Consider the following 13,721-nt stretch of genomic DNA (forward strand, 5'->3'; position numbering starts at 1 on the left):
GGGTGTAGAAGTTAGAATGTGCGGGATGGAATGTGTGGGATAGAATGGGGAGGGTGTAGAAGATAATAACGTTCACAGTGAATACGTTTGACGGGTGACGAATTTTGTAACAGACCAATGTGATTATTAAAGAAAGGAAGCCAAATACCAATTTAACCTGTACAAGTACCAGACAAGCAGACTAAGCTATTAGGGCGCTAAAGCGAATGTGCTGTCCAACCCAAACTGCCCATTAACCCCATGGAGTAATCACAGCAACAGCTTCCCCTTGTTTCTCCACTACGTCACCCATAAACAAGCCCCGCCTACCAACTCTCCCCAATGTGAGCTTGGCCTCGGCGGCTGGCAGCTGGACTCAGGGCGAGGGATGACATCACCAGTTCACCGCCGGCAGGGGAGGAGGAGCAGACCTTGCGTCACAGCCATGGCTGCCATATTGGATGGGAAGTGAAGTCTGGACCCTCCGCCTACCAAGCTTGGCGGCTCGCTCACCGGCTCCGGGGAGTGGCGGCGGCGGCGTTTCAGCGTCATACGATTAACTTATTAGCGGGAGCTGCCGCCAGTGTCCCATTTGTTTGTTCTCTGCTGCCCCCGTTCCGGAGTCGGAGGGAAAGGGGCGGACAAGATGGCGGACCCGGCGGAGTGCAGCATTAAAGTGATGTGCCGATTCAGGCCTCTGAACGATTCCGAGGTTGTCAGAGGGGACAAGTATGTGGCCAAGTTCCAAGGGGAAGATACAGTGGTGATGGGGGTGAGTGTACAAGGCTGGGCCCTTATTACTACTTGCTGGGGGGGTTGTGTCGCTCATTTTCAGCAGCAACTCCCAGAACCCTTCCTTAACGTTAGAGCCATAAAGTGAGGCTTCCTGTACTCGAGGGCCTTGTACTTTATTGAGGGACTACTTTCCTCTCTGTGACACTCCTGGGCCTTTTGTATTTTGCCTCTGAATCTTCGTATTCGCTCGGGAGCTGCCACATGGATTGCGCTGAATGAGGTGCAGGTCAGTCAGCTGATCAGCAGAGATGGTGAGGCGGCATCACTCACACATGGGAGTGCCCTGACTTTATTCAGCAGCAGTTCCACTCAGACTCAGCTGCTGCAAATACCATTGTAATAATGATCATGAATGAGGAGTGCCACCCAGCAGCAGCAGCAGCTCATATCAGACTTGCCCTTCCTCATCTCAGGCTTTGTGCCACTCATACACTCTTTCCAATGTTTTGCAAGTCATTTGGATAATGTGTTCGTTATTGTATTGGTCTGTTTACATTCTCTGCTGCCTCTGACTGCTGAAACTATGTAGCCCAGTAACCAACTGCAGACCTGGAGGAAAACTGACTTCTGCTACTTTGTTTCACCAGTCAGATCCACAGCACAGAAACTAGAAATGTTGTACATTGTTTTGTGCTTCTGTACCAGCCCAAGGCAACCACAGCCATTTAGCAGTAAAGATCTGTGTCGCCAAAGATGCCCCAGTAGCTCCCCATCTTCTTTTCTGCTGATTCACTGCACATGCTCTGTGCTGCTGTCACTTACTGAGCTTAGGGACCCACTCACAATATACAGTACACATAGAATAGAAATGTCACAATATAAGGCTGATTAGTAATTAATACAGATAATTACTACATGGCAGCACAGAAACCAGTGCAACTAGCATCAGAATTTAATAATCAGCCCTGTAGCATCAGCTTATATTACAGACCAACCTCATTTTCTGCTGGATAATTAGTGACGAGCCCTAAGCTTAGCTTCTCAACAGCTGCTCAGAGCCCACTGAGCATGTGAGTGTCACAGACACTTTCCAAGATGGTGACCCCCTGTGACAAGTTTGAAGTCCTGGATCATTGCTGCTATTGACAAGCTGAAACTTTAGCCTCGTGCAATAAGTTCACTATATAAAATATGACATTTTTAGCCATATTCATTTTTAGGGTTTAGTTCTCCTTTAAGGGGCTTGTTCACCTTTTAGTATGACGTAGAGAGTGATATTCTGAAACAATTTGCAGTGGGTTATCTTTTCTTTTTATTTGTTTTTTGTTACTTAGCTTTTTATTCAGCGCCTCTCCATTTTGCTGTTTCAGCAATCTTTTTGCTAGAGTCCAAATTCCCCTAGCAACAGTGCCTTAATTTGATCAGTAGACTGGTATATGAATATGAGAGGCCTGAATAGAAAGAAGAGCACTAACAAGTAGCAATAACAATAAATGTGTAGCCTTACAGAGCATTTTGTTTTTTTAAGATGGAGTCTGTGAACTCTATTTGAAATCTGGAAAGAGTCCGAAGAAGAAGGCAAATAATTTAAAAAAAAAACACAAAAAACGATTACAAATTGAGGACCAATTGCAGAGTTGCTTAGAATTGGCCATTCCATGACATACTAAAAGTTAACTTAAATGGTAACCACCACTTTTTATGACTAAACCCTAAAAATGAATGGCTAAAAATGCCATATTTTATATACTGAACTTATTGCACGAGGCTAAAGTTTCAGCTTGTCAATAGCAGCAATGATCCAGGACTTCAAACTTGTCACAGGGGGTCACCATCTTGGAAAGTGTCTGTGACACTCACATGCTCAGTGGGCTCTGAGCAGCTGTTGAGAAGCTAAGCTTAGGGGTCCCGCTTGATAAAGGGAAGTGGCCCGAAACTTTGCACTTCTGCACTGCAATAAAGCGAGGTTTTTCCTTCAAATAAATGCCTTGAGTGCCGGTAAATTTGTCTTTCTACTCTCCATGACTGGAACATGCTCTAATTTTAAAACGCTAGCATTGCTCAGAAAGTGGTGGTTCACCTTTGAGGTAACTCTTTGTATGTTATAGAATGGCCAATTCTTAGCAACTTTGCAGTTGGTCTTCATGATTTATATTTTATACATTTTGAGTTATTTGCCTTTTTCTTCTGACTTTACAGCTTTCAAATGGGGGTCACTGACCCCTTTCAAAACAAATGCTCTGTATTTTATTATTGCTACTTTTATTACTTTCTATTCAGATCCTTTCATATTCCAGTCTCTTATTCAAATCAGCACATGGTTGCGAGAGTAATTTGGACCCTAGCAACCAGGTGGCTGAAACTACAAACTGGAGAGTTGCTGAATAAAAAGCTAAATAACTCCAAAAACACAAATAATAAAAAATGTAAACCAATTGCAGATTGTCTCAGGATATCCCTCTCTACATCATACTAAATGTTATTTAAAGGTGAACAACCCCATTATAAGGGCTGTTCAACTTCCAATCACCTTTTTCAGTTATTTTCAGATTGTTCATCAGAAATAAAGACTATCAATCGATTTCCATCTTTTATTTTTGGCAGTTTTTTCCAGAAATGTTTAAAGCAACTATTGTATCAATTCTATCGGCTGCCTTTAATGAAACTCATGGATTCGGCTCAGCAGTTAAAAAGATAACAAATGTATCAACTAAATTGATCAATTTAGAACAGTTAGAGCAGGGGTGCCCAAAAGGTAGATGGGGATCTACCAGTACTTTAGCTGGTGATCGGTAGATCTCAAGACACTGTCAACAAACAACTTATTTAAATCAGCCTCCTATTTCATTCTGATATTTGTTATGTTAAGGTTACATAAGCAATAGTTGTTTGTTAAATATAGCAATATAAAATCTCTTTTAAATCAATATAATATGTAAGTAATATTTCCATGGAACAGAATATTTTCCATGGAACAGAATGCTAACAATGCTTTTATGGATGTAGATCATAATGGGACAACATCACTAAAAGTAGACCTCACATTAGTAAAGTATGGGCACTCCTGTGTTAGAGAGTCTCTGACCCCCCCAGAACTGCTTCAGAAAGACCTAAGAAGGTGACAATTGAAACTTCAATATTATAAAACCAGTCACAAATAGGTGATCGAAAAAAGTCTTATTTCCGGTGAACAATCTGAAAACGACTAAACTAAAAAAAAATGAAAGTGGTTGCATTTTGTAATATTTCATATATTTTATAAAAAAAAAAAGTTTCTTGTTTGATTGCCTTCTCAGATTCATTACTTTATGATGCAGTGTGGATTTTCAGAGCCACAGCCATGCAGGTCCTGGATTAAAGTCTTAGAGAAAATAGCATTTAAAGGAAATCCTCACATTTAATGAACAATTACCCAGACTGCTCTGCTAAGCCCTTTCACAGTTTATATATATATATATATATATATATATATATATATATATATATATATATATATATATATATATATATATATATATATATATATATATATAGACAAATACAAGATTCCTCTGCACTCAACCCATTATCAATATATTTAAGACAGAGACATTTTGTGCATACTGCTACTGAAAAATGCCTTACCCTTTAAACAAAACAGGGATTGTTTGTCCATATATTGCAATATATTTAAGCTGGCCAACTACGTCAAAGTCATCCCATATCTGGCCAGTCCTATGCTCAATTTTCATCTGATTCATTAAGAATTCTATTGCTTCATTATACATTTTATAAAAGGGACGAATACGTTTTACCTGCAACTTACTAGCTGCTTTCAAAGTAAAACTCCTAAACTTGGCTGCCCTTTTATTAGACACCAGTATATATATATATATATATATATATATATATATATATATATATATATATATATATATATATATATATATATATTTGTTTAGTTTTTCACTGCTAATATAATGTATTTGGGACAGCAGCAAGTGGACAGTTAATAAGCTCTATAAAGTCTTGTGATTTTGCTTTAAGAAAATCAGAGCAACATCTCATAACTCTTCTCTGCTCACAAACTTCATTTTATCTGCAGATCAACGCCACCAGACTTTTTTTTTTTTTTTTTAATTTTCACGAACGTCATGTAGGCTGACCAGACACAGATGACAGAAAAAGTAACAGCAAGTGGTGCTGTTGTTTCAAATTCATTTTTTTTATGTGTAAAACTGATGTAACTTGTGAGTGAAAATGTGTTTTTCGTTTTTCCTCAAGTTGATTATCCAAGACCAGTTCAACTTTGCATTGCTTTATCATTGCCTCCTACATTAAAGGGATTCTGTCATGATTTTTATGATGTCGTTTTTATTACTAAATTACACTGTTTACACTGCAAATAATTCACTCTACAATATAAAATTTCATTCCTGAACCAGCAAGTGTATTTTTTAGTTGTAATATTAGTGTGTAGGTGCATCTCAGGTCATTTTGCCTGGTCATTTGCTTTCAGAAAGAGCCAGCACTTTAGGATGGAACTGCTTTCTGGCAGGCTGTTGTTTCTCCTATTCAATGTAACTGAATGTGTCGCAGTGGGACCTGGATTTTACTATTGAGTGCTGTTCTTAGATCTACCAGGCAACTGTTATCTTGTGTTAGGGAGCTGCTATCTGTTGTTAGGCTTCCGGTGGGGGGGGGGGAGTGGTTGATATTAATCTAACTTGCAGTAAAGAGTGACTGAAGTTTATCAGAGCACATGACTTGGGGCAGCTGGGAAACTGACAATATGTCTAGCCCCATGTCAAATTTAAATATGAATTAATTCTCTTTTGAGAAACTGATTTCAGTGCAGAAGTCTGCTGGAGCAGCACTATTAACTGATGAATTTTGACTTTTTTTTTTATCCCTTTAATGGAACTCTATAATCAAGAGTGATGACTTTACCTCCATATAAGGCTAGTATTTGTGAACAAATAAAGCATGTTGACTTAGTGTTTAGCAGTGACACCTTGCAGCACTGGGTTCCTGTGTTTGATCCTATTGGGTATTATATGTATAACATAAGGAATGCATATGTTCTCCTCATGCTTGCATGGGTTTTTTTTAGCCTTCCCCTGAACCCATGATTTTGTACAATCTTTGTTTTCAGGATCCCATGCTGTCACTCTTCACAGGAGAGTCAAACCAAAGCACAACTTGCAATTGGCCACCTTAAATACTCTTTCTCATGATTGGCCACATCTGCCTATGAAGTTCAAGGCTTAATGAGTTAATCCAACCAATTTGGTGTTGCCAGTAATCGGTATTGAGCAGTTACATGCATTCAAAATAGCAAAATTACAAGTGTACCCAAATTTTTGCACAGCCAGTTTTTCACATTTGATTTAATTTCATACAACTGAATACTGCTTCACTAAAAATCTTTGTTCAGAAAACACCCCAGTACTCCGATGTTCCTGGGAAATGTAAGACATACAACTGTTATCTTTTTTGTTGAAAGTGGAGTAAATTATTATGCATGCCGAGAGGGGTTCCCAAACTTTTTCCTATGACTGTATACAATTGTAATACAGGTATGGGACCTGTTATCCATAATGCTCAGGACCTGGGGTTTTCCGGATAACGGATCTTTCTCTGATTTGGATCTTCATACAATAAGTCTTCTAGAAAATAATGTAAACATTAAATAAACTCAATAGGCTGGTTTTGCTTCCAATAAGGATTAATTATATCTTAGTTGGGATCAAGTACAAGCGACTGTTTTATTATTACAGAGAAAAAGGAAATCTTTTTTAAAATTGGGATTTGATTATAATGGAGTCTATGGGAGACAGCCTTTCCGTATTCAGAGCTTTCTGGGATAACTGGTTTCCATATAATGGATCCCATACCTGTACGACCAATTAGGCAGAAACTTCTGACTTCCCATATCTGTACATGAATAGGGCATATCTGTTCATCTTCAGTGTGTATTGTACGTCCTTACTGTCACCTCCATCTACTAGAGCATTGTGACCCCACAAAGACCCCCCAAATGCACTGCCATTGACCTTTCCTAATAAAGCACATCCATTTGTGTTACTTGAGCTGGTAGACCATGATGTAATAACGTAATGAAAAGTGGACCCCATTGCTGTGCTCAAGGTTTCCCAAAGGTTGCACAATGTGTTGGCTGTAGTGTGGAATTCTGACAGGTTTTGAAATATAATTTTAATGTTTCATTAAAACACCAGAGAATGAGGAAAATATAATTGCTTCACTCTCAAAGGGATCCTGTCATCGGAAAACATGTTTTTTTCAAAACGCATCAGTTAATAGTGCTACTCCAGCAGAATTTTGCACTGAAATCCATTTCTCAAAAGAGCAAACAGATTTTTTTATATTCAATTTTGAAATCTGACATGGGGCTAGACATTTTGTCAATTTCCCAGCTGCCCCTGGTCATGTGACTTGTGCCTGCACTTTAGGAGAGAAATGCTTTCTGGCAGGCTGCTGTTTTTCCTTCTCAATGTAACTGAATGTGTCTCAGTGGGACATGGGTTTTACTATTGAGTGTTGTTCTTAGATCTACCAGGCAGCTGTTATCTTGTGTTAGGGAGCTGTTATCTGGTTACCTTCCCATTGTTCTTTTGTTTGGCTGCTGGGGGGGGGGGAAAGGGAGGGGGGTGATATCACTCCAACTTGCAGTAAAGAGTGATTGAAGTTTATCAGAGCAACAGTCACATGACTGGGGGCAGCTGGGAAACTGACAATATGTCTAGCCCCATGTCAGATTTCAAAAGTGAATATAAAAATATCTGTTTGCTCTTTTGAGAAATTGATTTCAGTTCAGAATTCTGCTGGAGCAGCACTATTAACTGATTCATTTTGAAAAAAAATGTTTTTTCCCATGACAGTATCCCTTTAATGTTACATGTTTGTTCAAGATAAGGCACATTATTAAAAAATATTGTAAATTGAACTGAGACTTGAACGAGATATCTAATGCCCTGTAGAGGTTATTCCAGATTACATATTCTCAGGTGTAATTCATGGCCAGGCATGCAGTCTGCTGTGGGCAAACAAAAATAACATTAAACACTTACCAATATATGTGATTTGTTTCCAGAATAGCTCGTTATATTGAGCAACTTCGGAGGTGCTTGATTGTTCAGGGTGATACTTAAATCTGCTCTGAACTTTTACAATGCCCAAATCAAGATTTCATGGGGTTTACTTCTGGTCATTAGGGAGACTGTTTGATTCCACATTTAGGGGCTTATTTATCAAAATCCGAATTTTTAAATAAAAAAAAAAGTCCCACAAAACTAAAATCCGCGACCTTATTTATTATTAAAAAGCACAATTTTATTGGATCGGGGACAAACTCAATAAAATCGATCGTAAACCCGATGCATACACGTTTTTTCCCAAAATCTCTCCCGAAAGCCTTGATTTTTGAGTTTTTTGGCCAAAATAGTCTGATTTTCCGGCCAATTGCAGAGCAGAACACAGAAACTTCCAAATAGGATAGGGACCTCTCCCATTGACTTATATACAACCTCAGCAGGTCTGAGATGCCGGATTTTCGGATTTTGACTTTTGCAGCATCGGGTTTAAGAAATACCAAAAAAATTTCCACTAAAAATTCTGGTCAGGGTTCCAAGAATTGGAGCCGTGTAGGGCTCTAATCCAGGGTATAGCATTTGCGCATCCGTTAGATTGCATTAGTAATGTTTCCATTAAGTTGTCTACTTCTATTTACCTCTGGTCATAATATCAAATGCTAAAGCCTCCTGGCATAAGAGCATTCATTACCTGAAATAAAGTTCTCCCGACCCAATAGGCTGGTTTTGCTTCCAATAAGGATTAATTATATCGGGATCAAGTACAAGCTACTGTTTTATTATTACAGAGAAAAAGGAAATCATTTTAAAAAATTTGGATAAAATAAAGTCTTTGGGAGACGGCTATTCCATAATTCAGAACTTTCTGGATAACTGATCCCATACCTACCACCCTCCAAACCATATAGGCATGTTCACTGGCTCCCACCTGTATGTGAGCATGTAGGGGACCTTGAATTGTAAGTTCCATTGAAGCAACGACTCCATTAATAAGTCATCTCTGCAGAAGTGCTGTGTAACTAGCCCCTGCTGTATAGTATATAAACTAGTGATTCTCAATTATCGGTGCCTAGTGATGTGCCAGTCCCTCTGGGGCACATTCGGAATCATCCTGTTTTATCTTATTGTACCCAGAACCAAAGCCTCGGTGTTAAAATAAAAACATGGTAAATATATACCCGTGCAAAATAAAAAATGTATCTAATATAGATAGTTAGCTGACTTGCTCAAGTATCTGTGCAGAGTAAGCGCAGCAGAGCTCATGGGCCGCATCTTTCAATCGCCGGTCTTCTTCGGCTCCTCTTCCTCTCGGCAATTTCTGGCAGTTTTGGTGCATGAACAGTTGCTATGAACTGGTAGACTGCGCCAACAGTGCATGAGCCAATACAGCGCTCTCTTCCAGAAAAAGAAGATCCGGATGGTGGTGCCGATGAGCTCCTCTGTGCTTACTCTGCAGCGATACACGAGAACTCTTAGGGGCAATTTCAGGGGTAACTTTGTGGGAGAGCTACCTAGTGTAGTAGGTGGGGAATTTCTTATTGGGTGGGGGGTTTAGTTCTCCTTTAAATTTTAAAATGTATCCTCCCAAACACTGTTGCTTTAATATCCCAACCTCTCCAGATCTGGCTGTGTGTCAGTCTCAGGCTGGTGATTTATTCGGGGCCCTTTTGTTATGGAAACAAACGTTGGCCTGAGTCACCCAGACAGAGAAATATTGATGCAGCCCTTAGTGCTGATGCAAACTTGCTTGGATTGTGCACTTGTGTTATTAGCATTTGTCTCTACACTTGTCTTCTGCTCTCTGACAGCACCACTTGTTAGGCCCATTCCCTTGTTAAAGGCCTTGTTTGACTTTAAACTAACTTTTTGTATGATGTACAGAGCGATAGTCTGAGACAATTTTGCGACTGGGTTTCATTATTTAATAGGAAACGGCTTGGACAGAAAGAGGAGTATTACAAAGAAGCAAAAACAGATGGTGACCCCTATTTGAAAGCTGAAAAGAATCAGAAGAAGGCAAATAATTCAAAAACTATATAGATAGATAGATCATTCAAAAAGACCAGCAACACTGGGAGTTTTGGTGAAACAGATCGAACGTCTATATTGTTAAAGTGCATATACAGCCAATGTTACGTTTCGGTCCCCTCTGGGATCTTTCTCAAGGCAATCACACCCATACTGCAACAAAGTTAAATAGCCAGTAGTGATTAATCAATTAAAGAAATGACCTCATCTAATTAAAGTGACTAGTGCATCAAACATTGTAACCAATACATATATATGTATCAAAGTGCATGTGCAATTTCACTAATAATTTAAAGATGAATAAGAGACCATGTACATTTGTATTCAAATTCATGTGCTACTTACTAAGAGTAAAAGTGAGTTGTGCAATAAATATAATAAAATGAAAAATGTTACATTCATCTCGTCATTCTAGCAAAACGGTTCAAGGGCCATCCCTGAGACTGTTGTTAATATCCAAATATTTACTTGTATTATTGCATATTCGCAAGTTTTTTATATATGGAAGAAATAGTTAAGTATTTCAATCTAATTCAATATGACCCATGTCCAATTAGAATTGATCTGGGTATTAAACAGTTGAAGCAGTGTGCCATCCTACGCACAAATATATATATATATATATATATATATATATATATATAATATATATATATATATATATATATATATATATATATATATATATATATATATATATATATATATATATATATTAATGAAGGCTAATGTAAAAGTTGCTTAGAATTATTCATTTAATAACGTATTAAAAGTTAACTAAAAGGGGTTGTTCACCTTTGAGTTAACACTTTGTAGTTGTTGTTTTTTATTTATTTATTTATTTTTACCTTTTTATTTAGCAGCTCTCCAATTTGCAATTTCAGCAATCTGGTTTCTGTGGTCCAAATCTAACCTAACAACCATGCATTGAGTTATAGAAGAGACTGGGATATGAATAGAAATAGTAATAAAAAATAGCAATAACAATACATTTGTAACTTTATCAAGCATTTGTTTTCTAGATTGGGTCAGTGACCCCATATTTAAAAGCTTTAAAGAATCAGAAGAAGGCAAATTATTAAAAATCTATAAACAAATAATAAAAGACCCATTTAAAAGTTGCTTAGAATTAGCCGTTTCATAACCTACTAAAAGTTAATTTAACGGGGAACCATCCCTTTAAGCAAGTGCAAATAACATGACTCTCTGTTCTTTTTTTCCTTATTTTCTTATTTTATATTCTTATTTCCTTTGAAGTTTATGGACTATTTTTTTTTCTCTTAGTCCAGCTTCCCAATCATTATTCATTCAGTGAGCCTTTAACCCTTGATTGTTGCTATTGTATTGACCTGTCTACTTAGTTATGCTGCTTCTCTATGAAATATACCCCTATATAATCTATATTTTATTTTCTGACCCACAGAACAGCTGGAAGAACTTTTAAGTTGGGATTAATCCACAATATATGTTGTGTGATGTGATTCTGCCATATCTGCAACATGCAATGACTATTTCCCTATTGTCTTCCCGACCTTTGTTATATGTTTGTTAAAACTGCTGGATAAAAATATTCACAAAACTGCTAGGAAATCGTGCTTAGGCACCTGTCTGTTCAGAACACGATAGGTACAGGTATGGAATCTGTTATACGTCAACCCGTTATCCAGAATGCTTTGAATTACAGAATGGCCGTCTCCCATAGACTCCATTTTCTTCAAATAATGACATTTTCAAAAATGATTTCCTTTTTCTCTGTAATAATAAAACAGTACCGTGTACTTGTTCTAAACTAAGATATAATTAATCCTTAATGGAGGCAAAACCAGCCTATCGGGTTTATTTAATGTTTACATCATTTTCTGGAAGACGTAGGGCAGAAACACGCTCAGATTCGGGAAGATTAGTTGCCCAGCGACATCACCACTTCTACGGGGAGACTAATCTCCCCGAACTGCCTCCCGCCGGCTAGAATGTAAATTGCCGGCAGGATGGCAATCGGTGTGCTTTGTTTTCCTTAGTTGCCTCACGAGGAAACTTCGGGCGACTTCGGAAAACAAAGCGCTCCAAGTGCCATCCTGCTGGCAATTTAGATTCTAGCTGTCGGCAGGGAGATTAGATAAATCTCCCCGAATGTTAGCGTGTGCCCTTACCCTAAAGGTATGGATATCCAACCATTATCCGGAAAACCCCTGGTCCTGAGCATTCTGTATAACAGGTCCCATACATGTACTCTGTTTAATAGGGTTTTAAAGGCAAAATATCAATTCTCATCATAAATATCCGGGGGTGCAATTTGTGCAGAATTACAACTGACGCAGCCCCTGGTTTGTGCTGCAAACCCCTGTTATAGCTGTACGAAATGTCATGAAGCATCTCCCAGTAATGGCAAGTCCCTTGTTTTAAAATCTTTTCCATAGTTCTGCCTGCTGTACATTTATTTTTACAATTTTTATCTGATGTCTGTATATTGCTTTTATCTTTCAGTCCAAGCCCTATGCTTTTGACAGAGTGTTCCAGTCTAACACAACACAAGAACAAGTTTACAACGCCTGTGCAAAAGCAATTGTTAAAGGTAAAGCTTTTTCTTTTTAAGTAACAAATGAAAATTCATAATTGAATAGCATGTAAATGCAGGCCAAGTATCAGGCAATTTGCTGGCCTCCATCTGCTCCAGTGTTTGTACTCCCCACACCAGCCTTTCTGCATACATTGCCCCAAAATCCGTTAACTTGTAGGGATGTAGCGAACGTCGGAAAAAAAGTTCGCGAACATATTCGCGAACTTGCGCAAAAATGCGAGCGGTTCGCGAACGGTTCGCGAACCCCATAGACTTCAATGGGAAGGCGAACTTTAACATCTAGAAAAGACATTTCTGGCCAGAAAAATGATTTTAAAGTTGTTTAAAGGGTGCAACGACCTGGACAGTGGCATGCCAGAGGGGGATCAAGGGCAAAAATGTATCTGAAAAATCTGCCTGTGTGTGCTTGGAAGAGATAGTGTAGGGGGAGAGCTGTTAGTGATTTCAGGGACAGATGATAGTAAGCTTGCTGGCTAGTAATCTGCTTGATACTGCTCTGTATTGGAGGGACAGAAGTCTGCAGGGATTTGAGGGACATTTTAGCTTAGGTAGCTTTGCTGGCTAGTAATCTACTGTTCTCTTTAAACAACTGCCATACGTTGACCTTGTAGGCATTGTTTGCCCAGTTTTTTTGGACGCAGCCACTGAAGCACAGTTGCCAGAAAAAATATGCCATATAAATGCTGAAAATAGTAATTTTTCGCCATACGTTGACCTTGTAGACATTGTTTGCCCAGTTTTTTTGGACGCAGCCACTGAAGCACAGTTGCCAGAAAAATTATGCCATATAAATGCTGAAAATATAAATTTTTTTGGTTGCAGCCACTGAAGCACAGAGGCCAGAAAAATTATGCCATATAAATGCAGAAAATATGCATTTTTTTGGTCGCAGCCACTGAAGCACAGTTGCCAGAAAAATTATGCCATATAAATGCTGAAAATATAAATTTTTTTGGTTGCAGCCACTGAAGCACAGAGGCCAGAAAAATTATGCCATATAAATGCAGAAAATATGCATTTTTTTGGTCGCAGCCACTGAAGCACAGTTGCCAGAAAAAATATGCCATATAAATGCTGAAAATAGTCATTTTTTGCCATATACGTTGAGTCAACGTATGGCAAAAAATTACTATTTTCAGCATTTATATGGCATATTTTTTCTGGCCTCTGTGCTTCAGTGGCTGCGGCCAAAAAAACTGGGCAAACAATGCCTACAAGGTCAACGTCGTTGACCTTGTAGGCATTGTTTGCCCAGTTTTTTTGGCCGCAGCCACTGAAGCACAGAGGCCAGAAAAAATATGCCATATAAA

The 13,721-nt window shown here is 38.5% G+C and overlaps 1 protein-coding gene across 1 annotated transcript in view; it reads left to right on the plus strand.

Moving 5' to 3' along the window:
- Window positions 1-361: 361 nt before the first annotated feature.
- kif5b.S (kinesin family member 5B S homeolog) overlaps window positions 362-13,721 on the plus strand; it is a 54,698-nt gene continuing 41,338 nt past the window's right edge. Inside the window, exons 1-2 of the mRNA XM_018269058.2 lie at window positions 362-751; window positions 12,318-12,405. Of these exons, the coding sequence (XP_018124547.1) occupies window positions 626-751; window positions 12,318-12,405 (214 nt within the window). The 5' untranslated portion in view covers window positions 362-625. The remainder of the gene's footprint in view (window positions 752-12,317; window positions 12,406-13,721) is intronic.

The sequence above is a fragment of the Xenopus laevis genome, chromosome 6S (genome assembly GCF_017654675.1).
Source record: "Xenopus laevis strain J_2021 chromosome 6S, Xenopus_laevis_v10.1, whole genome shotgun sequence".
Classification (NCBI taxonomy): domain Eukaryota; kingdom Metazoa; phylum Chordata; class Amphibia; order Anura; family Pipidae; genus Xenopus; species Xenopus laevis.